The 26,614-nt window shown below is 44.4% G+C and overlaps 1 protein-coding gene across 1 annotated transcript; it reads right to left on the bottom strand.

Moving 5' to 3' along the window:
• Positions 1–2,629: 2,629 nt before the first annotated feature.
• LOC104079026 (protein yippee-like 2) lies at positions 2,630–24,943 on the bottom strand. The gene is made up of 4 exons (XM_009580895.1): positions 24,631–24,943; positions 6,048–6,091; positions 5,149–5,257; positions 2,630–3,716 (listed from the first exon to the last, which is right to left on the bottom strand). Exons 1-4 carry the CDS (start codon positions 24,745–24,747, stop codon positions 3,627–3,629), a joined length of 360 nt encoding a protein of 119 aa, XP_009579190.1. The 5' UTR covers positions 24,748–24,943; the 3' UTR covers positions 2,630–3,626.
• Positions 24,944–26,614: the final 1,671 nt, after the last annotated feature.

Here is a 26,614-nt window from a genome sequence, read left to right as displayed (position 1 = left end):
TCCTGCCACGTCCAGAGGAAAAATGGATCGACTTAAGAGGACAACGTATATTATGATTTTTGTTTCCCTTTAAACATATTTTCCAACAAATACAGAAGGAAACAGTATCATTTATAAACAACAAAAACGTGCTCTCAGGGAGGGGCTCTGAGAAAACAGCACCAAATATATTATTTTTTTAAAAAAATTAAATATTATTTACAAAAGTATATTTCACAAGATAATGTTTTTTTTCTGCTTTGTATATATTATCATCTGAATATTTATTACAGGGATCAGGATTTCACACCAGATAACCCACCAGAGCAAAACAATTTAAAACTTACTCAAGTCTGAGCTTTGGGGTAGACAGCGGTGATGTAAACTCAAGGGTGCACGCAGCTTGCCAGAGACGAGGCTGCCACATAAAAAAAGAGCAAAACTCGCTGCTGTTTGTGTTTTCTCGAGGATGTCACCCACGGAAAGCAGCACCACAGGCACTCGGTGCTTTGCGTTCAGGCGTTGCCTGCCTGAAGAAGGCAGTTTCCATGGACCACATCTCCAGCTCAACGGTCCCACCTTGCTCACCCCAGTCGCTAACGAACTGACTACAGTCAACTCGCACGACCAGAGGGATGCAGAGAGTGAGGTTCTTTGGTTATGCTCTGAATATATCACTCTACGAGTCATCAATTTAGCCTGCGCTGATTGTGGTAGCCACTTGCACACAGATCTGATCATCCTGTCTGGTCACCAGCTCCCAATACTGTCATGTGTCTTAATACAGTAAGTCACAGATGAGTTAGCAGCGGACTAAGAAGTACTTCATATTTAATGGACGCATAGCAGAGAACTAATGTCAATGAGCCTCACAAGCCCGTTTCTCCTTATCCCCCTGTACATTGTATTAAAGTCACTCTATAGATAATTCTCTGGGTGTTGGGGACGTTCACAGGCACACATATTTCTTTCCTATCAGGGTTTGAGGCCAGATTCTCAGCAAGTGTGAAATCTGTGGATGCTGATGGGACAAAACCAATTAAAAGCAGATTAACATCTTGCCGTATTCAAGCTTAGACTAGTTGCCATTAAAAGCATAACTCCTGTGAACAGTTAAAAACAGCACGATCTGATGGATCATCTCCCAAATATATGGATAAAAACATTTACATCTGGTAGCTCTCTGTAGTAACTGTTCTTATTTCTCAGAGCAGTCCTCTAGACAGGCCTACCTTTTATATCGTTTTTTTATAGGCCATGACTCTAAATACCAACATAAAACCATAAGCCCCTGTGTGCTCTTTTTCTCAACCTCATATTAATGATTTGGGGTTATCCCTTACTTCTCCCAGCTCCAGCCAGACCCCTTTAAAGGCTACGTATCTGGGGAGACTGAAGAGCTCTTCAAAGAACGCAAATTACTTCCCACTAGTCAAAACCCAATATATTGTCACGGATCACCAACCAAAGGACAGGAAAATGGGACCAGGTCAGTGCCAAAGTCAACAAGATAGCGGGTACTGCAGAATTTTTGATTTCTACTAGATTTTTGTCACCGAAGGGAATGTGGATGATGGAAGCAGAGACAATCAGAAACGAAAGCTGAAGCAACTGTTACACAGCCACAGCAGAAAGGGTGAAGGCAGAAGCCACCTCCTAACAGGCTAGCCACAAACCGAGCCAACTCCATCCATTGCAGGAGCCGCGGCCAGCCTCCATCTCACTTCTCTCTCCAAGGTTGTAAGGAATAGTTGTTCAAGAGAAAAAACAGCCTTTGCTTACATGGGCCATCAGGTTTGCGTTTCAGCACAAGGACCCAACATGCAAGTTCCACCCTGACCCTTAAGTAGCGTCTCTGCTCACATCCCCTTCATTTAACAGCAAATTACCTTCTTGCCACCAGCCCTCCGTCCTGATCCCCGCAGCTAACTGGGAGTCTCTTGGGGGTGGGGGCAAGCGACAACCGATTACAGCTCCAAAGCTTCAGTTTCATAAGGAGTTACAAACCCCTGCACAATACTCTTTCCTTCTGGATTAAGAAAGATTTCCCCCAATGGATTAACCTACTTGAAAGAATACCACAAACAAAAAGAAAATTCACTCAGAGAGATAAAACTAATTCGGTTAAATAGTCTTGAGTTATGCACCAGATACTGGCTGGACTGTTGCAGAGCAAACTTCACATTGTCATTTATGTCTAACGCAGCTCCCCTCTCACGCACGATGCCCCTTCCCCACGAACTACCTCAGGAAGGTCCACACTAATTAAAACGAAAAAATTAAAATGGGAAGGACTTGTCCCTTGCAGTTATGATGCCCACATCTACCCCTCCCCTGTAAACTCTAAGGCATAGACAATTTCAGGGGTAGGGGGAAGATGTTTAATTTCTTTTTTCTTTCCCATTCTCCCTGTGCCTGCAACAGGCTTCTGGGAGTGGGAAAAGGGGGGAAGGTTTTGGGGAGGATACCTCATGGCTTGAAATATCCACCTGTGCAACACTGCTACAACCGCCAGGCTCCTCTGCTCCCTCCTCTCCCCACTCTCACACCATTTCTCTGCCAGGCTCCAAGAGTGGAGCTGATGGCTGGGGCCTGGGATTGAAGAGAAAGATTCTGTAATAGCGTTTTCCTACTCGCACTTGTGAAGGATTGGTAAAAGACCCCCAAGGATGCTCAGTGGAGGCCGGGAAATCAAGGGATACCCTGCGTTACTAAGTTTGTCCCCATCCTCCTCTACGTAATTTCCTCTTTCTTGCCTAGCACGTGCCTTTTTTTCCCCCCTGTCATATCTTCTAAGCTGCAGCTCCAGCCCCCTTGTGCCTTAAGTGGTTTTCTCCTCTTCTCTGAAGGGCTCAAGAGTCAGGATTTGGTTTCTCCAGCTGTGAGGATGCTCCCCACAGCTGTGCTTTGTTGGGATGTTTGGCCTACCTACCCTGAAACAGTGAGAAAAAGGAGAGGCAGGGAATCTCTCCAGCCTTCAGGTCCTCCCCCCCCAAACATCAAGTTCATAAATGGCAAACAAAACACAGAATTGCGATTAGCTTGCGGGAGGAACTGGTTATGACTTGTGCTCAGCCGGCTTAGACTGAAGCTCCGCCGACGGAGCAGCGGTTTTACGATTCGGAGAGAACGCAGCTGTGAGGTATTTTTCTGTCCATTTAGACAAGTAGATAGTTTCAAGCCTTGGTTAACCAGGACTTAAAGGAGAAGTACAGTTTCAACTTCTGATGACTTCCCTTCGGGCCCACTCCCCACCCCCTATCACCTTCTCCTGCCCAAAACTCGGGTCTTCCTCCCGCACCGAGACCTTCTGATAAAATGCCACCACAGAGCCAACTTCAGTTTGTACTTAAACATTCATCAACATGGAATGGCTGTCGGGCACTCGGTGCATTCTCTTAGCCAACGCCAGAACAGAGAGAGAAGCAGCCAGGGTCAACTCACAAACAGATACAAAGCAAAGAGACAGAGAGACAGAAATTTAGAGGCCAGTCACCAATAAAGATGGAGAAGGGTGTGAAGATGCTCCCAAATTGCAGAGCCTCTAAATGCATGGAACCAAGCGTTCAGTCACTCTCTCACTCTTGGATATAATGTTCGGTTGGATGGCATTCTCTTACACGCTGGTAGGGCTGGGCTCTTTCCATTCAATCCCAGCCATTATCCTTGATCATGTGAGCTAGTTCAATGATGTATTTGCCTTCTTTATACTTCTGGCTGCTTTCAAAAGCGTGTTCCTAAAAAAAAGGAGAAAGAATGAGATCAAGATGATATCTGAGGGTAAACTTGCAGTTACAGATCAGATCCGGGAATGCTGGTACAAGTCTTAGCCTTGTCTACAGAGTAAAACAGTCAAACTGCAGGCCCTCCTGTTGGCTTTCAGGAAAATTACGTTGGAAGAATCTTAAATCCTGCTTCTAGCTATCTTTACAGGAAAAAAAGAACAACCGGCACCATGTAAATGTGCCGCTTTCTGCAGGCCAACGGCAACTGCTGCTTGGACTATGCTTTAGGAATCATCAGTGATAAAATCCACCTCTCTCTAGGGTGGTCTGAGAATTTATTAATGTTTGTTAAGAAAGCAGAAGTCCTCTGATGAAACATGCTGTAAAAACACTACCATCGGGAACAAGGCGGATTATGGTAAACTTCATGTGGAAATGGAGCGAACGGGCACCGAGGGACGAGAAGGACCCACTCTACAGAGATGCGTGCTTGCAGCTAAACCACGCAGTGCTTTAACACTAAGTAGTTGTAAGTAAGGAAATCTATGGGATCCCTAACCAGGAGGGACTCCCGTTATTGAGGCCGCATCCTCAAAAGCGGTTCAAGCTCTGCTCAGGTGTGCTGTTTGCGTGCACGTAATGCATCTGAAATAAGGTAATTCTATTGCTGGAGAGGCTTGGGCTTACTGCTAGGTTTACAAAATTTTGTATTTAGTTTTACAATAAACTCAATTTATGTACTTAGTGTCCTCCTCCATTTGTGAGATCCATGCTGTGTTTCTGCATGAATTCCTACCACATCAATTTTTGGTGCTTTACTTTTTATAACCTTTCAACTGATTTATTAAAGAGTATTTCTGTCCAGAGGCCACAGATACAATATATGTTTTGTTTAGACACTGGTCAAAATGTTTTGACAAACAAGTATGCTGCGTGCCTCCTGAAGCACAAATTAGGATGTAGCGTAAGCCTTTATTTGAAGGTAATTGAATTTATGAAGAGCAAGAGACAGCAAACAGATAAACTCATGTTCAACAGCATTTCCAGTGGGAAGGACATAGCATTAACAATACATGGATCATTCTATTATTCTGGTATCGTCTGGGAAAAGAGACAATATGAACCAAAAGTCTGATTGAAGTTATCCTCATTTATGTTAAGTATCACTAAGGGACGCCCACCAAAATCAGGCCCACAGTGTATATTCTTAGTTAAAAAATACATTAGCCACAAAGAGCTCCTGCTCTGAATGGATGCAACAAACACAAGACAGGAGGGAAAATGGAAACGCAGGAAGGAAAAAAGACATGGCTACAGACCAGAACCCGCATTTCTGGTTCCCAAGTTAATGGTCTTTCCACAAGACCACATTACCATACACACACCTTCAGAAAGGGCTGGAGTAAAGATGTCGACAGGAAAAACAAATGATACTGATACTCACATATTTCCAACCCAGTGTGGTTTTGCAGTTTTCACAGTAAATATCTGCAACCGCATGTAATCCTGTTAATAACACCCGCTCCTCTGCAGGGCCACAACCCACATTAACTCTGGGGAAAAAGGAGAGATGCTCCCTATTAGTATGTCCTTCCACAGCAAGACACTACAATGAAGCTGACAGCAATTTTATTGCAGTATTTGAAAACATAAGCAGGAGGTTCAGGATACTGAGTACCACAGCTGTGCCCGAAACAAAGATCTCTTGCAGTTCCCGAGCAGAATGAAAAGGTAAAACAGAATTTTTATTCAACTAAAAATTCTATAAAGCTTTGAACAGAAGATTGATAACATTCTAGTAAATTGCACTAATTATGCACTCGAGAAAGATTTTCATTTTCAAATTGATAAAATGGTACTTTTACTTTCCCAAATGGAAACTTGAAAAATTGTAACTGAAATCAGCAGTTCTTCTGAAAGACATCCCAGCAGTCATCTCACCAAAACTATTTTCAGTTATTGGGAAAATTATACTTAATTTTTATGCTAGCTCTAAAAAGTAAGTTCGTATTTAGATATTATTTATTCTCTACATTTACGAAACTTTTACTTTTTGGTCTAACTACATTCTCTGAGAAGAGAATGACTCATCTGTTAGCTCTTATTTCTCAATCTGATGACGAAAAAAAACACCTTTTCCTAGCTGCTTATCTGAAACCTCAACATAAAATCAAATATCAATCAGTGCCACTTTCTGCCTTTCTCCAATTATTTTCAGCAAGCTCCCAAGTCTTAGGCAGAGGTTTTCTAAAGGAAGACTGTGCTTCTGTTTTCTTCTTCATGAGGGTTTTCTTAAATCTATCCTAAGAGATGCAGAGGTGACATGTACAAAGTTATACTCACACTGAATTGAAGAGGTATGCTCGTCCTTGGCTTCCTTGAAAGGACTGAAAGGCAAGAAAACAAAATTCAGTTGGCTGGTTGATAGAAATAAGGCTAAACCAGGACCTGCCCTCAACGACTGCATTAATGGTAGTTATAGCAACTGTTAGCCAGGGCCTGAGAAACGCACATCGTTACAGTCTTCAAAACAGAAAGAGCACAAAGCGAAATGTCAGGAGGAGATGAGCACTGATGAACAGAGGTCTTGTCCTGCAGATGGGAAGGGAGCAGCTGCCTCCAGTTCTAATGTCTGCCCATTTCACAAGGCATACTGGCAGCCCACTGGGAACTTCACCTGATATTACCAGCATTTCCAGTGCCGTACAAGCCCAATGTACTTTTCAAGAGTTAAGCCGTTTTCTCTCTCGTATCCCAGCAATGTCGATTTTCACCCTTTCAGTTCTGTTTATGAATTTATGCCTCAACCTTGCCTAATGCAGCCTTGCTGCCAAACATTGATTTGAATCTCTCGTCTAAAAACAAGGTGCTCAGGGAGTCTTTCTGTTGCACTGCCAGAGTTTTGCAGTGTTGCACTTGACAGCACGTGAATTCCCCTTAGGAAGACTGCACACGTGGATGCTGAACCAAACTGAGAGATTGGGACCTATTTGTGCAAGGTGCTGTGCACACAAATACAACCTCTACTCTAGTGATTTTACAAAAGACCTTAACCTTGCTGAAGTGTCTGCAAGCCGTCATACTCCCACTCATGCCAGCGAGATCTTCAGGACTGGATCTAAACATAGGACGAGATACAACTGGATAGAGATGAACGTGGACAAGAGAGAACCACATAGCAGCAAAAACACACCAGATAATCACCAGTTGTGGCACATCCTCTCTGCCCCCCATTTCCTCGGGATCTTACAGCATCACCATGAAAAGGCAGCATTTCGAAGACAGTGGGGCAATGCCAGCCCGGCAGGACACTCCAGGTAGCCGGGACACTTCCAAGAGCCAGCAGGCTCCATTTGTGTCAAGTCTGTAACATTACCCTGTGACAGTGCCTCGCTTACAAGAGCTGGCTCACACACAGCAAGTGCTACCTGCATTTTTAATGTACTTTGACAAGCACCCACTGAATTAAACATTTGGTGCTTATGAGCAAGAGCACAGCTGCTCTCTGCACACAAGTTACCTCATGAGATACCTCAGGGAATGTATGCACTGAGGAGCAAGGAGCTGAGAAAGTCAAAGAGCAGCTTTTCTGGACCATTTAATCCTTTACCTTGCACCTTACCAGGAACCTTGGAATATTTAATGGTTTTCATAAAACCTCAGCTTCTACAGATGAGCCATGATTTCAGACTAAATACCCTTAAAAGGGTGGAGACAGAGCTTTGACAGAAAAGAGTAACATTCAAGGTTTAACATCCCTGGCCCACTAACACTGGTCATTTGTTAAGTTAAGCATGACCCGACCCTGAGGCAGCACAAACGTGCCCTCCCTGCATCACATAAAGCAATCTCCGGGAGGTCCCTTCCCATCAGTCCAGCCCTAGGGATGCACCTCGATGCCTGCCCAACCACTGCCTCCCAGAGAAGCAAAGTCAAAGCCATGCCCGAGAATCAGCAAGCCTGTGGATGATCTGGACCGTGTTTCTTACATCCACATATATCTGCATTAATCAACTGCCTCCTGCCTCCTCTGCACTTGGGGAGGCTGCTGCATGTTTCCAGCTCCCGGTCCCAATTCCCAGAGCTGGGGTACCAACCCATTAACTCCAGCGAGTATTTCTTGGGTGCTGCCTGCGTTAACAACAAGCAGCTCTGTAACAGCCTGTAAGACATTATCTCCATCATGAGTCCTGTTCATGTGAAAGGCAGAGATGGAAAATTCACTCACCAGCAGGAGAGAACAAAACACATTAAAGGCGTGATTTAAAATTGCCCTGACAAGAGAACAAGTACAGCCTGTAATGGTGTTTAGCCTGGTGCCCTTCCTGGTGCCAAGGTACTCTCCAGAAAGTGGCAAAGGCCCACTGGAAGATCCCCAATTGCAAGAACGTACGCAAAAGGCTCCTCACCACGGAGCAGAGGCACCTCTGTGGGCAAACACAATGCCACGGGGCATGCAGACAGGGAGCCACATCCAGCAACGAAAGCTGCCTGTGAGGTCTGGATGGCAGCAAGGGCTCTGCCAGCTATAAAGTCACTGCCTGGCAAAAGAATTGGCTCAGTCCTGGAGGAATAACTGTTCTTCAGAGGAATCTGAAGCCCAATATTTGTTGCCACCCAAGGCACAGAAGAGCCACTCTGGATTCAGAGAGGATGCCTGAGGCACCTGGATATCTCTTTCACTCAGACAAAAGCAGTACCCTGAAGAATGCCTCGTCTTGGGCAAGAATTAAATAGGACACATGGCTCAAGCATGTTTGTGTAATTGCATTTATTAGAGAAGCTTCTTTTAATCCTTCTGCAGCACTCAAGTTCTTTATTATTGTTATTGTCAGCTGGCTGATACCCCACATGCCAACTAGGTCTAGCCTGACTGCTACAAAACACACACTGCATTGTTTCAGCGTCCTGTGCGGTAAAATAGGAACCGACACAAAGCTGATGCCCCCCCCCAGGCCAAAAAGAAGAGTCCAAGCCAGACCCAGGCAACGCTCTACCTTGCTACAGCAAACAGCAGGGGCATTGGCTGTCCACGCTGCAGAAGAGGGACACCAGCCTGGAAGGATGGACTGTAGATGGGGTACAGGAATGAAACAGAAGGTCCCATAGCAACATGTGTGCCATCAAAGCAAAATGAAAGCAGATGAAGCTTGCTAACCATCCAGTCCTTCCCAGTAAATACTTTTCCATAAACACCAAAGTGACTAAGTTTGCCAATAACAACAACCATGGGAGCAAAGTTTTTATTGGTACAGAAATAGGATTTTCCATTACTGCTGTACAAAGGCCTGTCTTTAATAAACAACAAAACCAAACCCATCAGCTTTGTGTTCGGGGCTCACTGGACACTATTCCAGCCCACTCCCAGGGGACAGTAGCATCCTTTCAGAGGTGCCCTTCTTTCCAGCTCAAGCCACTGCTTTAGGGTATCTAAAGGGCGGTCACCGCAAAAAATAAATCACATTAATTATCTCCTGCCCAAGCAGAATTTTTCAACATATCACTGCTTAGCTTTCAGTGCTGCTGCCTGTCTTAATATTCACCCTCCAGCTAGCTAAGGATTTGGCAAATCATATAAAAAGAAGTGAGAAAGGTCTGGCAACCACCTCAAGTTCACCAGTGCATTTGCTCGCTGTGAGACTAAGCTGACTGTATCTTTATAAAGGTAGCACAGGCAGGTTTTATCCGGGTGTTGTAACCTCAACATTTTCTGGAGATGTTCCTTTTCTGACACTCCAGAAAAATTGGCACATGCTGTAATGGGCACTATGAAATCAGAAGAAACAGATCTATTTATACACAAACAGGTGTTTTTTTCTTTGTTTTTTTTTTATTTTAAGAAACACACACAGAGATTTCCACCACACGCTTGGTTTTCCCTGAACAGTGACAGTCAGCAGTAAGACCTACTTTCTATGCTACACATTTTCTCTATGTAGATTTTCTTGATACACATTCCAAGGTGTATCTCACATACATGCTTATAAATCCAGACTTCTTGTTCTCTAAAACAACAGCTTGAAAGAAATGGAAAGGATTTTTTGTTGTTGTTTCCCACTGAAAGCCCAAGCACATATTTGTCTCTGCACTGCTAACGCTCAATGTCTGGCTGGAAACGTGTCTGTATATGCCAGCAACAAAGCCCTCCCTCCCCATCCTGCCTGAGCCCTCTAAAAAACAATATAGGCTTTTGAGATGTGCAATACACAGCTTTCTCCTCCTGACTACTCACGTTCAAAAACCTTCCCCGCTCCTGGGTGCTCCACTCAGCATGGAGGCTCTAAAAGCTGCAGGGCCTAAGGAGTGCTGATTTGAGTACTCAGGTGGGAAACCACAAGCCTGGAGTCAGCTTTTTGGCTGCAGATCCTGGCCTGCCAAGCTGTCTCTCGTTACGGCAGAAGCTCCATGTTAAGATGCCTTTGGCAGCTGCTCTGGTTTAAGAAGTTCCTATCACCCAATTTACAGACACTCATTATGGCCCCCTCAGCTGTGCTGATTCGAAATTAGATCTGTGAAATCATTATTTTTAAAAACAAATACTTGGTGGGGGGTGGGTGAGTTTGAGGGAAATAATTTTTTCTCCTTGTACTATATCATGGATCCAGTTTAAAGGGCAATCACAGAGTCTACTTAATAATCACAGTATGGGGGCAGACACAAGTCATTCAGAGTAGGAAGTTCTCAAACTAAATTTGCTGGCAAAGAACCACAGTGCAGAACTGCAGCTCTAGTGAGAGAGAGTCTGCAGGATAGGGAGTTTGGGTTTCACAGACGCTGTTAAACCAGATCTGCCACAGAAGGAAACGTAACACGCAGCCAGCATCTAAGAAGTGCCAGCTCCTTCGTGGCAGACGCGTTCTGCTGGCTAGAGATGGACTCAGCCTGCAAGACTCAAAGCTGAATCCTTATATATTCAACACCCATGACCTTGGGAGCTGCCAGTTTGGTTTAGTCCATTTGTTATATTCTGGCCTGAATGTGCAGTGCTGAATCTACCATTCTGTTTGCTCTCAGCAAGATGCATGACTCCTTCAGAGCCTTCTTCAGTGGAGCAACAGCACGCAGACAACCACAGATGCAGAGAAGGGCTATGCCCCTCCATCACTCCAGCCTGTTTCACGTTCCACCTGCCTTTCCACCACCATCAGACCTTCGCACTTGCACATTCCCGTTACTGGTGACCGCTGGAGACACAGAAGGAAATTTTTACATTCAATCAGTACAGCCAGGGAAAGGCATGAATTCTGAATGTGCTCCAAATACGCCTACACACCATACCCCTTTTCTCTAGTACCTACAGCTTCTCATTCACTGCACAGCCCACTCAGCAGTTCCACACACTGAACAGATGATAGGATTAATACCCCAAGTCTTTGTGACGGCATTGACAATAGGCTAACCACAAAAAGAGCTGGCTGGAATCATCTGGAAAAATAGGAAACAGTTGCCAGGACTAAATGGCTACATACTGATGCTTGTTCTCTGCAGACTGCAGCAGAGAAAACCCCCACTTACCTATATCCAGCTGGCAGCCTTTTAAGAAACCAATAAAACAAAAATGAAAAGGCAACTGGTCCCAAAGAGGTACAAGGGGAAAAAGGAACAGAGTGTGCCCCTCCAGGCTACGCTCTCGAAAGCTAGAAATAATTCTCACTACAAGGATGCAAACAGGAACAGAGAGCCCAAAGCTACTGCTGGAGAACAACAGCAGTCGGCACGTCCTAGGCAATGCGAAATGGTAGCATCAGGAGGAGCCAAATGACCACAGCCATCCGGACTCTTCAAAAAAGGACATGTTTTCTGTGCTTGTGACACCCCCATCGGGACAGAGCAATTCAGTAAGAGAGAAACAGTATTATGAACCTGCGGGTTTAAGAGGCACTGAAGTCTGTGGGAGAAAAATTCACCCGACGACCTATTCAGAGATAGCTGTGTTATCACTTATTTCCCACCTACGTTACAACTTTTGTTTTAAGTAGCTACAGTCACTTGCACAACTTTCCTGCTGCTGATTTAACCCTTAAACATGTAAGGATGAGATTTCTCATAAAACACAATCTGAATAGGGAAAGGAGACCTTTAAGTATGACCAAAGCATGATGTCAATCCAACTGGAGTGCACACAAGTTTGCATATAAAGATATGCTCCAAAACACAGGTTCTCCTTACACTCCTCCTGCTCCCTCTAGCACTTAATCCCAATTCCTATCAGCTGCTATCCCACCTAACAACCAACATCACACAGAAAGCTCTGCCTTAATGGCACCTTTCAAACCCTATTAATTATGGCAACAATGATTTAATTAAAAAGATAAGTCCTACAACGTGTTTAGAGGAACCAATATGCCTGGTAACAGCACTAGGTGCATGATGACTCTAAGAGGAGGTTACTTGTGAGTCACTGCACAGTGGAAAGTAAGTTGGGAGAATTTAACTACGAAAATACCTGCTGCAGATTCTGGGGGCTGCACTAGGCAATGCGAGCCATTTCAACCATCTACTTGCATCATATTCAAGTATTTCCCAAGGGAGAACGAGTTCAATTACTTGGTCCCTGTATCTGCACAGACTACAGAGACCTCCTCAGGGTTCATTAATTCCACCTTATTCTTCCTCACAGAAGGGACAGTCAATGACCAGATTAAACCGAGATTCAATTTTTCTCTGATTATGCAAGATACAGACCCATGTCAAGGGAACCGGTTACATTATTCCACCTCGTGCACACATGTGACCTTACCCTGTTCAAACTGTGTTCCTGAGTTTTAATTGAGTTTTAACGTGGGTCCTTAATGCTATTTAAAGCCCAAAGTCGATATGGAATTAGTGGACCAAACTCATCTCTGAAGTAATTCAATTAATTCAGCACGGCCTTATTCCCCAGCAGCTTACGTCGCTGTGCGATTACACAGTGAATAACTATGAGTCTGCCGTGTTTCATCCTAGGGACAGCTACATCTGAGCAGTTTTACACCGTGTTTATGTCTCAGGTTATGTAGTCTGTGAGAAGGAAGGTGCACATACTGGAAAGATGAAAGATGTTACTACGTTTTTTTTTTTTGTTGATGGGAGATGTTATTACGATTTTTTTTCTGCCTCCTGGAGCAGCAGGTGTTCATTCAACCCCCTTGTTCCCTCCACACCCGACACAAGCAGGGGTGAGACGTGGTTTTGGTACGAGCCTTTTGTCCTAACAGGAACCTACTCAGCACTTTCACCGCACAGGACAGGTGGGGAGAGATTACAGCCAGACAGTGCAAAAGGTCTGAACACACACCCGCAAAAATACCAGCAGGCTATCCCGCTGGCATCGCCTCTGCCTCCCGTGAAATAAATTCTCTGCTGCTCAGAAAAGGTTGTATGATGACGCTGTCGGGGAAAAGGTCAATTTAATAGAGCAAATTATCAGTGACTGAAAAACCTCACGCTTCTGCTATATCCCACTTTTGGGGGGGAAGCATCAATTCCTGCTTTGTGTGCGAGAGGAGAACCTCACCCCTTGGAACTGTTTCATGTTGCAGAAGCAATGCAGCGTGAGCTGGGTCCAAGTCCTCTGTCCCCTGTGCCACAACCAGAAGAGACTGAAGGGCAGACTTTCCAAAGAGACTGAAAGAAGTTAGCTGTCACCGCCAGCTGAAGCCATCTTCAGACCTGCTCGAACCTACAAGAGGCCTTTAGCACGCACACAGCTTTCACATCACAGACTCTCTGCTGTCCTCTGAAACTCAAGTGTTTCAGTGCCACATGCCAGCCATCCCCTCCTGATCCATAAAATACTCAGCTTGGCTCAAAATTCAGGCAAATGTAAGTAGTAGCTGATTTTTTTTTTAAAAATAAGAACTTGAAACAGGTTTTTTGTTGGTTTTCTTTGTTTGTTTTGTTTTTTAAAGTGAGATTCTCTCATCTTTTCATGTTTCTAGGAGTTGAAACTAAGAAAAAACAGCACCGTTCACAAGACAACAAAAATGGTAAGGAGAAAGTATCTTGAACCACAAGATGATATTCGGCACACACTCTGCAGCGTTATCTCTGTAACATCAACGCTGCTCAGGAAGATGGAAAACAAGTGGGAGAGTACAGATGCCCGACCCCATCAGAAGTGAGCCATGAAAACGCTGCTCTGTCCTGTTCATCGGAGCGGTTCTCGAACACACGTCAGCACAACACGAAGGTGACACCAATGCTCCGATGGGGCTGTGTTGCTCCCAGGCAGATAGGCTGTACAAACTGATTTAAATGGGTCAGGATCCAGGAGCAAATTCCCAGTTATTAATTCATGTGTCAGCACAACTGTCCATTATCACCAGAGGGGAGAGCAAGAGACTTCTTTCAAAGGGAAATTTTATATTGCAGTTGCAAAGGAGAGATCTCTTTGGAGGCTTTGCAATTAATGAAGAACAGTATTTAGGGAAATACAAATTGCCTAAATTGAGGTTTTTGTTCTTCCTCAAGAGCAAAGTTTTCTAACACAATTTAAGCCACCACTCTGCTAAGCTGAAGCCTGAGCAAAACTCTGTAAAGCATGTCAAAATTCAGAAAGTAGTTGCAAATTGCTCTGTCCCCTTCTCCCTCCAACACACCTGGCACACTCCCCTCCAGACTTTGACTCAGTTCAAATGCAACGCTGTTAAGATTCATAATGTTATCATGAGTCCTGTGCTATTCAGCCTCCTTATTAGAGTCCTGGGCTCCGGGACTCTGCTCTTATTTATTTTTAAATGTGTTTCTAGCCCACAGACTTCAAAGTGAAATTTCAAAATGTGAATGCTAAAGGCGCAAACAACTGAAGGCAAATAAAAATACACCAAATTTATTACTTCTATAAAACTTCACAGTATTTTGGGGCTTCTCTTGTGATTTTGATGGTCTCTGGTTGCTGCTGCTGTTGTGCTTCAAAACTTGACTTTAAGATGAAAAAGGATGGAAATACTGTGGGAAACAAAGCAGATGCAGTATCAGAGTAATTGCTTTTAGAAGTAAATACTGCAGGAGATGGAACTGCCTCTTCTCTGCAACCCAAGCAGGGGAGGATAGATGTGTGTGACTAAGAGCCCTGCAGCCCTGTGAGAGCAGGGAGCACGGATGCTGTATCAGGGAACGACCTCTCCCTTCCTCTCCTGTTCAGCTTCCCTCTGCCAAAGGAAAATCCATTCCTGCATTAACGCAGCACTGGGCAGACTTGAGGAAGAAGGGCGGCACAGCTTCTGCGAGCACGGATGGCTGCCACATGCCCTCACTTCAGATCAAGGATTCAAGATCTACCACAGGCCTTGCAGATAGGAAGGGAATTGAGCATCGAGTTCTTTGAGCAGGTCCAGTTTTCCTCTTGTGGGGTATACACTTCATCCCCAGTCCTTCCCCTGCCTCTTGCTGCCAGGGAACAAAGTGCTGTATAATACAAACGTGCAGGTAAAATTCTACTCTATCTCATGGGAAACTGATATCTTTTTTGAGGGAAGAGTTAAAAGAGATCTAGGCTTTTCTAATTATTTCCACCAACCTCTGGAACTACATACGTATTGATACCAGACTGCTTAATCAGGCAAAAATAACAGCAAGTGCACTGCTTAAGAAGCATTTATAACCCCACAGGAAGATGGAGTGAGGAGAAAGGGTAGGGACATGTCTTCGAGATCTGCTTCGTTCCCCACACAGAGCACTCCAAATGATAAGCCAAGCCAGCCCACAGAAGCAGCACTGGATTAAAGAGAGGAAGCCACAAATTCATATACACAGAGAGACCACAGGTTAATTCCTGCTTGACGACAAGTAGAAGACCACTTCCGACAGAAGACCGACATTTACCCAACATTAAACCAAGGAAAACTACCAAGCTATGCCTGCTGGCAGAAGCGATGTTTATCCCTATGAAGTGCACTGAGCTCCTCCCGGGAACACTGCCCTGAGCCCTGGAGAAGACCAGGCCATCTCCCACATGCAGCGCCTGAAAGGAGATGGTAGGCTCCACATTCACTGTCTGATCCAGATGACACGGGATGGGAGAAGGAAATGAAAATCCGCATCTTCCAGGTCTTCATGCTGGGCCTCAGGCCGTACTGCTGGTTAACCCTGATCCTCTACCTCCACAGCCTCATTCCCAACAGACACCAGCATTCCCCGATCTGCAGGAAGTTCAAGGGAGTTGAGATGAGTTTGGCATCTCTAGCACTTAAGTCATCAGTGACATCCATCAAACGCAAGCCTTTACATTTTGGTATGTAGGACAATTCGGAGAAAAGCACTTTGTTACTTACTGTGAAAAACTACAGAAGATGACAACAAACCGAGTGGTGTCTTTCTGGATACAGAGATGAAAAATGCATTTTATTCTGGTGAATCTGCAATTGCTACAACAGCAGCTGTGAGGTTTTTCCCCCATTTTTGAGTGCTGCTGTCTTCCTGCAGGTTGATGCTGGCTCAAAGCATTCAACAATCAAGTCATTTTAAAAAGGAGTGGCAGGGGGGAGGGTAAAGCCCTTTCTTTCCACATTAATTATTGCTACTGCATGGGTTTTAGAGATAAACACAAGACAGAATGGGGATGGAAGATGGAAACTGCTAATGCAACAAGTTATTTAATTAGAAGCATAATAGTGACTGTCCACGTATCAGTGGAACACTGTATTCCATTAATACAGCCACTAAGCTCACAATAGCACCAATGCTGACAATGAGAGCAGACTTGCTTTTCAGCAAAAGCAGATCTTTCCAGGGCAGCAGCTCCTCTCTGTCCCTGGATAAGATCCACTGCAGTGAGATGAAGCCACCATATGTACACCCTACTGTTCATCAAAAGTTATCCTTCATTGTTTAATCTGTTGCCTAAATTCCGAATGTTCGTCTCTACTATAAAACAGGCGTTGTTGTACTGAAATTTATTTTATTACTGTGGATGTGCCCTCTATGGGAATTGAACAAAAACGTGTGCACCAGAGGACAGGTCCCCAGACACTGAGGTCTCTCAGCCACGCCAGGGTGCAGGACAGGCTGAGCCTCTTACGGATTTGAAGCATACCACGTGTACCCATGCCTGCATTTCTCCCCAGCCTCCCCATTCAGAGCTGGGCTGCAATCAAGGTGTTCGTATTTGAGATACTCCATAAGCAGCTAAGCTTAATCTGATTTTAACTCATTCCTTCTGTGGCAATCACTGAAAGGAGAGAGATCACTGGAAATCTTCAAATTCCAGGTTTCACGTAAAGACAGTCTCAGTTTCTACCTTTTTTATTGCTACTTATCCTAACAGTTGCAATTTCCATGCAAACACACCATGTATTTTAAGAGAAGGGACTCTGGGTGGAGTTTCCTTCTGTGCTCCAGCTTCAATCCTTGCCCATTTCAGTTCTGCTGGATGAGAAAAACTGCCAGGTCAAACACCTCTGACAGATGGATGCTGAGGCCCCTTCTCCAGGAGAGGCCAGACTCCTAGAGAGGTCTGCTTCTTGCTGGCAGACATAACAGCTCTCCTAAAACAGATGTGAAGCCCTCTGATAGCACTTGCTGCTACTATAAAATGAGACTGCAACAGAAAATATCATAAGAGACTCCTCCTGAGAAGCCAGGGTCTTCTCCCCAAGAGGCAGTAGGTGAAAAAGCCCTCCCTGCGTGGCTCCCACTCATGTGCGTGTGTGACTAATTACAGATTAAACCAGACGTCTCAGAGTTGGGAGACTCATATCTGCATTTTTCCTGGGCTCATTCTTACAACCATAAATCAGATTAAAAGTACAAACCTGCATGGGAAGTTCATAGGGCAGTTCACCCCATCAGCAAGCCTTCGAGCCTGCTGGCATTTCCTCCTCTTCCAACTGCAAGGGCCAACAACTGAAACACCCAGCGAACCCAGGAAGGCTCAGACCTGATCAACTCCGTGCTCCAGTTGTTCAGGATTTGCAGCAGTTGCAGCAAAAACCCTGATGATTCACTGTCCTTCGTCCCTGGCAGTTCCCTGGATAATAAATGGGAACAATATTTTATTTATGCCCAGGTCATCAATTCTAAGGCAGAGGAAGCAGCAGATAAAAAAGAGAGTTATTTCCATAAAGAAAGTGATGGATTAGAAAAATCCATTTTTACCCTGTCCCTCCTCCCTGACAGAGAATTCTAAACAGTTTTGAATTATTACCTTTTTCCTTCTTTTTTGGAACAGAATGAAATATTTTAAAATCACATAGCAATTAATTGCTGTACAAACACAATTATACAAGGAGGTACAAATTACCTTGGGCTTTTTCTATTAAACAACCACATCCTGATGAAGTAAAAGGCCTGATCCTGACTGTCTTCAGATCCCATTACGGACAGTAGGAACCGAGGGAGCACAGTAACTTGCAGGGTAAGCCCCAGAGGAAGCAATTACACAGGACAGAAAGATCTAATTTAGGTAGCTGTACTATGGAATAAGTATTATAAATACTCATTACACCACTCAGATTTCATATCCTGACTTTTTCCTGCAAAGGGCATTTCTGTTTGTTTATTCCCTCTCAAATAAAGGCTTCTTAGAGCTGATGAGAGGTACTCAAATGACAGCCTTCAAGACCCACTCCCCTCCTCCCTGCTGCAATACAGGCCAGCAACAGCAAACACCAGTCTGTCTAGTAAAGGTGTCCTGGGGATAAGCGCGATTGCAAGGGTTCATCTCTGCCCAAGCAACGGTCAATCTCCTGGTCAAGATGGTGAAGGAAAAGGCTCCCATTTTACAACTTTGATGACACACTGTTTTACTGAGAACTGAAGTCCTCTCAACCCACATTTAACTTTAAACTTCATGGAAGCCAAGAACTACAAGATACCTTACCACAAGTTCACAGCGGTGAAATGGAAAGCTAAAAAACGCTAATGACTTCTCACAGAACTGCTTTGCTATTCATCACTTACAGACTGAACTCTAGCAATACCTGCAATTATAAGCGAGCTCTAAATAATACCTAGAAGTGACAATTCATTAGGGAACAAGAGCTGAAAAGCAGGATCCAAAAGCTACTGGACAGCTTCTAGAAATGTGCATAAAATTGATAAACCTGGTGCATAAAGTGCTAACAGCAAATAAATGAACAGAAGCTTACTGTGCGGTGCCGAGCCAGTAAGACTAATACAATTATGAAATGTGTATGCTGTAAAGATGTTACTGCTGAGCCTGAGGCTGGAACAATGAGACCAGCCCCATTTCCAGTCCTAAAAAAGATGTTGAAATGCTAAAGATGTAGAAGAGAACCACAAAAATGATATAGAACTGGAAAAAATAACATTGCACCATGACAAAGTTTAATCTGTTTAGCCTATCAAAAAACTGATCAAGAGTGACCTTAGTCACTGTATACCACAACCTTTTATAGGGAGAAATAGTAGGTAATATAGATCTATTTCATTAGCAAAAGAAAGAAAATAATGGCTAATGACGGGAAGCACAAGCCAGACAAATCTAAGTTCAAAGTCTCCGATTTTTAATAGTAAGGATGATTAACCACTGGAAAAAATGACCAAGGGGAGCAGTGAATTTTCCCTCTTGAAGTCTTCAAATCAAGACGAAAAGCTTTTTCTGAAAGACATGCTGCAATCATGATGAAATCTGCTGGCCCATGCTCTAGAGGAGGTCAGATGTGACGATGTGATAGCTCCTCCTGGCCTTAAGAGTTCATTACCATGAAGCTGGGAACTTAAATTCATATTTGGGAAGAAACAAGATCTACTTTTAAAGCAAGAAGAAACCCCATGTAATGAAAAATAGTGAACTTTACCCATGAAACGGGAATACTCGCCTCACTCCACACACAGTTTTTTCCTATGATGGAAATGCAGGATTTTCACTTGACGAGTCTTGGACACTTACTAAATGTCTCTTTCTTTTTCCATTAAAGTTTTGAAACAACCACATCGTAATTTTAGGATTATTGTTTTAGCTTGTGTGCATGCTCCCCCCACCCAGCAAATAACTTCATGTCTTCAAGGCGAACTGACATACAAACACTGGCTGCTTCATGAGAAGCGAAGTGCTAAGAACATTACACACTGCCTTCCCCACATAGAAAGAAAGGAAGAAGAAAAAAAAAAAAAAAAGAAAAACAAAAAGCCCAACAACGGCTGCTTACTTCACTTATACATGGTGCATCAAATGCTTCGAAATAGCTGAATTCATCCACAACTTATCTGAAAGCCGGCACCAAAGTTTCAAATCCTTTTAAGATCCCCCAGTTGCAACATGGAGCAAAGTTTGATGCTTTCAGCATGCCATAAAACTCACCAAGAGGCTGTTGTACCAACAAGCTCAGCTCCAGCAGTCTGCTAGCCAGGGAAGCAGCTAGGCCACAATGTTTGGGAGCAAGGTTTGCTTACAAACCTTGCAACTCCTATCGAGGAAGATAGAAAAGAGAGCTTCTAAGTGTTCCCTATCTAACAACCGAACCCCAATTGAGAAGGTCAGGCACACACAAGTTCTCTATTTTTTCTAAATTCTCTATGCTGGAGGAGCTGCAGCCTTTTGCGTTGAAGGATTTCACATTCGTGTTCAGTAAGGGTCCTGCGCAGACATCAAAGGAAAACATTACACTTCCTCAGCAAGCCTTAGGCTAACTTCAGAGGATACATCACTACATAATGTTTAGCAGTTGGATCACAGTAATTCATGAAAAAAAGAAACTGCAGGACGCCCACAAGACATTCCCTACATAGTTCCATAATCAGGGACATTTCTGCTGAATTACTGTTCACATAACAAAAAAAGTCGGCAACCAAGACAGTAATGCAGCTGTTTGGCCTGTATCTTTCTGCTCTTGTTCCCGTCCTTTTTTACTGGACACCAGGTACATATGAATTCAAACAGAAAAGGCTGACAAAGAGTTTGAATAGCACAAACTAGGCAGAAACCTAGGATCACATCTGCCACTTTGAGAAACAGAAAAGATGCTGTTTACACTGTTGAATATCTATGATGTTAGCTGTCCCCCCAGGTCTCAGTAGAAAATGATGCGGAAGGCACACTTCTCAAGAAAAGCCCCTCTACCTCCTTCCTGGAGAGGTTTTGCCACCATTGATTATCAAATATATATTTTTCTTAAACATTCTAAAAACCATGGGATGTTGTGCCTGGGAAAGATAAATGTAACGAGGAGTATCTTTCACTTATTTTTTGGCAATTGGAAGGCACTGAAATATGCTTTTTAACTACAGTCGCCTGGCATGGTATTGTTGTTTTTACAGTAAAGCCAAAGAGGATTAGGACACACTGTACTAATTCCTAAGAGCAGACAGTACCTGCTCCAAAGCTTTATCTTCCAAACAGACTGGACAAAACAGCAGCATTTCAATAGGAGGAACAAAGACATTAAGTGACTTTCTCAAGGTCGCACAGGAATCTGTTGCAGGGCAAGGTTGAGTTCCCAAGTCTCAGTCCACTTAAGCATTGGAAAAAGCAATGAAACAAGAGTATGTACTAAATTTGGCACAGATTTTTATGATGCATTGCTACAAGGAACAAGAACCTCCACTCATACTAACCCAGACATATAAAGGAACTCCACTCCACCCAATCTACCTGATCACCTTTTATTTCCTAAGTCAGTAAGACCTTTCTTGGCCAGACGATCCAGCCCACAATTTAGATCTTATTACAAATCAGACAAACTAAACCACTTTTTCCCTCCGGCTGCAGAAGATAAAAGGCCAAGTAAGCAGGCAACATTTTGGTAACTGGCTTCATGTAACAGCTTCGGATTTTCTTAAAAGCCTCGGCATTGATTTTCTTTAAATAGCAACGGCTTATTGAGAAACCTTCTACCCATTTTAATGCACAAAGTTTTCCTTAAGTAGAAAAGAAAGCAAAAACTGCCCTGCCAAGGCATATTTGTCAAAGAGTTTCGGATACCCGGTCCTGGCAAAATACTTTGAGTAAGTTAACACTGGTGCTGAAGGGCTAAGAGGGGAACCTTGGAGATGAAGAGGAAATAAAGTATGGACTGACACAGAACAATACTGGGATTCAGATCCAGCTTGCGTTTCAGCCAACGGCATGAGCCAATGCTGCAATTTATATGTATCCAAAGGAGCTAAAAGCTCATGGCATGCAAAGCAGCACAGCTCTCATGTGGTCCCTGCCTTGGGGCAAAAGGAATAGAGGAATTAATTTCATCAAGCCAAATCACCAACACCCTGCTGTTACATAAAAGCCTGTTTTCTGGGGAATGCTTCCAAGGATGGTGTCATTTGGGCTGTTTTGATTAAAGTGACATAGTCAGGTCCAAGATGGGATACACTGCAGACTGAGAAACACTCCGGTTTGACAAAATCTCCCACTCCCTTTTCAATCCTCACGGTGCTTGTTTCTTCCTTCCGTTTGCCATATTTTCATATGGAAAACAAGCACAGCAATTGCACAGCCTGGTTCTTAGATGCTAATATAAGGCTGTGATGAAAGAACTGCAGGCGGCCTCAGGGAGATGTTTAAAACCTAACTGAAACAGATAAAAAGATGACTATTTAAGTTTGCCTGGGAAAGTTTCTACGCATACTGGAAACCCCTTGAGGCAGGGACTGCCCTTCTGTTCTCAGTTTAATAGCCAGTTGTACAAATTATGATTGCACAATTACTTTTGTAAGGTTTTCAATTATACAAAGAATGTATCTTATTAAGGTTTATAACTCTGAGAAATAAAACCTGAAACCCCAAATCCTTTGCATTCAAGTTGCATGTGCTCCACCAACAACGTGGTCCCAACACTGTTACAAATGTACACCACAGCCTACAACGAACTTTTAGAACGAGCAGGTACAAGCTCCGCAGCACACTGTAGTTAATACTTCCATGATTCAATACACATAGCCTCATATTGTGCTTTCCTATCTTCCCTCCCGTGTCTACATTTTACCAGTCAGCATTCCTGGGCAGTTACTGCATGCCTCAACGGCTAGAAGCTCAAATTCCAAGCAGTCTGCAGCACTGGCATTGCCCTGCTGGAAGCTACTTACCTGCAAAGCTGGCTGCATTGCACAGCGGACCAGAAAGAGCATGGATATGGAACAAGGAGGGGAAGGAAGTGTCAAAGGTGAAACCACCAGGCATGCATAGCCTTGTGTTTTCCCTGGCTGGGGACCAGCCGTGTCAAAAAAAGCAGAGCACAAATTCCAATCCACCATAAAAACAGTAAGTAAAGCAAGTCTCCTTCTTTATTCAGTAAAGCATATTGTGTTCCAACACAAAATCCAGCTGGTAACAACTCTCCCAATAAAAAGGCAGGGGAGTGACTACCCCATTTTACAGATATCTCAACTGAGCACGGGAGCCTGAAGTCACACAGCTGGTCCAAGAGGTTGAATGTATTTCACATCCAGACCTGGGCACAGACTGCTTTTGACATTTACATTTCAAAACTTCTTTCTGTTGAGGAAATGTACAACCTCCTCCTCTTTAAAAGCTTGAAGCTTTGCAGCCCTCAAGGACAGCTCTGCTAAGAACCACTGCAACTGTACCAGAACAAGAGGAGGCCCCACAAGGCCCAGAATGACTCAGAAGTGATAGCCTAATAGGAAGCCTGTCTATTCAGAAATTGTGAAAACTAAAATTGTAGCAGTCTGCCATCAGCATTATTCATACCAGAATACTTAAATTCAATTGTTTGGCATGGAGACAACATCACAGAGGTGCGGCTCAACCTGGCCCACGCAACAAGCAAGAGAAAAAGGAAGGAGACAGCCTCCAACAGAAGGAGACAGGTCTGAGCACCCAACACGGAGAATCCAAAAGGACCTTCACAGCTGCTAAGATGTCAACCCTATAAGGACAGATGCCCTTGGTGCAAGGTGACACATTCTAATCTTTTCTGTGCAAACAGGAAGGGGGGAAGCACTACACGCTGTCTATCGGGCAGAGCACCTCTGTCCCTTGTGATCCTGGCCTTTTTCTCAAAGCTGCTCCAAGAAGCTTGAACTGGTTTAACTTGAGCACGCACACACACAGAGCTCACAGTGCAATTTCCTCTCATCTCAGCTAATAAATCTTATGGTGTGTCTGCTTTTTCTGAACACAAATTTTATAAGCTGAATAAACTTTATGGAACAGTTGATTGCCAAGGCAGCCAAAACCTGGAAATTTGATGCCTGACCACAGCAAGGCACTGCAGGCTCCAACAGACACTCTGAGAAAGTTTAGTTTTCGCACTTCAGAAAGAGATCCTCTTACTGGCCTGCTCCCTCTGCATCAAAGGCCCCTGACTTACTGGCTCTGAAAGCTTTTAATTTAGCTTATCCTCAAGACCCTTCCCCTTGTGATCAACAGATCAGAAGACAGGACGCAATCCTTCCACTCTCCCCAGCTCAGAGCACATCCTACCATCCATCCCTTGCTTTTTCACTGCCAAGTGTCTTGTTAGTAGACTGGCAAAAATACGAGGGTTTGACCAACAACCCATCAGTCTTTGGAAAGCCATCTTACATTTCCGTAGAAGCATCAGAGAACCTTCCCTTAAGTAGGGGCTTTAGCGTAGTCACTTGGTACGGCTCAGAATTTAACAGAGTGAACATCTCCAGACACTTTGCCTCCAAATCATGATCATGCAACAACCCTTTGTACGTGAGTAAGAAGTATCGGGAAGGTAATTTATGCAGTCCTGGCCATCAGTTAGGGCAGTTTTACAGCTGGAAATGAGAGGGAGGCGGCGGTATCATGGGAAGAGACAGATCACCTGTAAGCGCTCCAGAGGCCCGAATTTGGAAACCTGTCCCCTACAGCTACTTTCAAGATCACTTAAAACAAAAATGGCAGCTCACAAATAGATCCTTTAGGCTGAGAGCCCGTTTTCCAAGCAAAAACTGCAGTACTGGTTAAGGCCAGGCACTTCCACAGCAACTGACCTGCAGTGCGAGCGAACGCACCCTTCCGCTTCCCGGGGAGGAGGCGTCCACCCAGCACCTGCGGGTGAAGTCATGGACGTACCTTGGAAATGAGCTCATCGTGGTTGGCAAGATGAGCCCTGCAGTGAATGCAGCTGTAGGTCCTGTGGCACGAAGGCAGATATGCCTGGAAAGTCTTGGACCTTGTCATCTTCACCATTGGAGCCACTGAGCGCTGCGTGAACTCTGGGGTGGCCCAGGAGGCACTCCCGCAGGACGGGTCGCACGGGAAACACCGGAAGACACAGGTAAAGGCCGTGGTTTGGCAGGTGACGGGTGTGGGGCAGGCTCCACACGCTGGTGACCGCTTCAGAGGAAGAGATTCGGGCAGAGGGAATGGGGGACTTCACACAAACCTAAGTTCAAAAAAGAACAGACAGAACACTCAGCTCACAAAGGCGACAATGGTCTCCTAGCCCACAGGTCGATCTAGCCTTTGATCAAGAGAGCAGGGAAGAGCCAGAGCAGCCAGGAGACAGATGTGCTGTCTGCGGATTAGATCAAGAGGACGGAGTTTTACTCACAGCTCAGCCACTGACTTGCTGACTGTCCTCGCATCTTCCTGCTTCTGTTATCTACCATCTTCCTATCGCTCCAACGCTCACACTCTCTATTCATTCTTCCAACACTTAAGGGATTTGGAAGTGACTACAGAGCCACAAAGATGCTAAAAAGATGATTTTCATCAAGGCTACTCTCCTAAACGCCTCTGCGGAACTGCACACCTTAAGGTCCAACTCCGCACCACCGCTTGGAGAAGCCGGGCTCTGCTAGCTAGGGAGAAGTCGGGACCCAGAGTCAGCCCTGCCAGCTGCTTGTCCTGCGTGACTCACTGATGCGACACCCCGGAAGCCTGCGGGAAAGCTGGGAGCTGGACGTGGGTTTCCTCAGCCACCAGGAAAGCACACCAGTCACCAAACCAGTTCTTTCCTCCGTTCTGCCCTAGTTTCCACATGGGAAATGGAGGATTATTTCATCACACTCTCCTTTGTAACTCCCTGCAAGCTTTGAAGGTAGAAGCTACTCTATAAACTACACTCTAGTATTTTTTTTTCTTTTTTTTTTTTTTTTTTTTTTTCCCCCCCACTCGGAACATCTGACAGCAGTCAAAGCAAGGAGCAGCCTCTGAAGACTATTCTTGATAGCAAGAGACGGTTAAAAATCCTATTCAGGATGGAAACACCTTTTTACAATCCAACATCACCTGACAGAACCTGCAAGGCAATTCAAGTCTGGGTCTTTTTTTGTTGGCAGAAATCAGTTTTTCAGATCCCACATCTAAAAGCCTTACCAGCTACAAATGTTTCTTTTGAGGATGGAAGAAGCATAAAGGATAAAGGAAGCAGCTCCCCTCCCTCCCTGATACATGGCATGCATGCATGCTCTAGAAATTAATCATGAACTTTGGCTGCGCCTCCCATGAGGATTTTCCTTTCCATAAAACATGCGATTTTGTTCAGTTTCTGAGTCTGCACTTTGTGTACCAAATACTGGAACAATACCAACACCCCCCAAAAAATAAGAAAAACAAGAAATAAAAACCCCAGATGTGACCTGCAATGGAAATTTCTGAAGTGGACAAAACAGAAAAGTACAAGAGATTAAGAGCTGGTCTGTAAGCCGGCATGAGTAACTTGCCTGAAGCATAGCTGATAATCTTCCAGGTGAGAATAAAGCCAGCCCAGGTCACTACGTTGATACGCTGCTAAAACAGGAGTTTGTATGTCAAGCTGGCTCTGCTGCTGCTCAGTAGGATGTGCCTTCCCAGACAGAACACCAGCCACACCCCCGGTTCAAGGTATGCTGCAGAGAGCTGATGGACTGCAACTATTCGAAGAAAATACATCTCTCTGACTTGCTAAAGGGGAAACTGTCAAAACAGCGGGATGGAAATCAGAAAGTCAATTGGGGAACTGAAGGCAGGACCCAAGAAAATTGTTGCAGGAGGCAGTCCTGCAGAACTCATAAGCATCCCATTTAGATGATCTCTTTTGCCCAGCGTTAGCATCAGTCAGAAGTATCTCACC

This window comes from Fulmarus glacialis, unplaced genomic scaffold (genome assembly GCF_000690835.1).
Source record: "Fulmarus glacialis isolate BGI_N327 unplaced genomic scaffold, ASM69083v1 scaffold46376, whole genome shotgun sequence".
In the NCBI taxonomy this organism is placed as follows: Eukaryota; Metazoa; Chordata; class Aves; order Procellariiformes; family Procellariidae; genus Fulmarus; species Fulmarus glacialis.
The sequence above is the reverse complement of the archived record's forward strand: the minus strand, read 5'-3'. Positions and strand labels throughout refer to the sequence as shown.

Coding starts and splice junctions, on each gene's coding strand:
- LOC104079026 (XM_009580895.1), bottom strand. CDS start 24,747: ATGGTGAAGATGACAAGGTCCAAGACTTTCCAGGCATATCTGCCTTCG. Junction 6,092..24,630: donor ACGATGAGCTCATTTCCAAG/GTACGTCCATGA, acceptor CTTGCCTTTCAG/TCCTTTCAAGGAAGCCAAGG. Junction 5,258..6,047: donor GCATACCTCTTCAATTCAGT/GTGAGTATAACT, acceptor CTTTTTCCCCAG/AGTTAATGTGGGTTGTGGCC.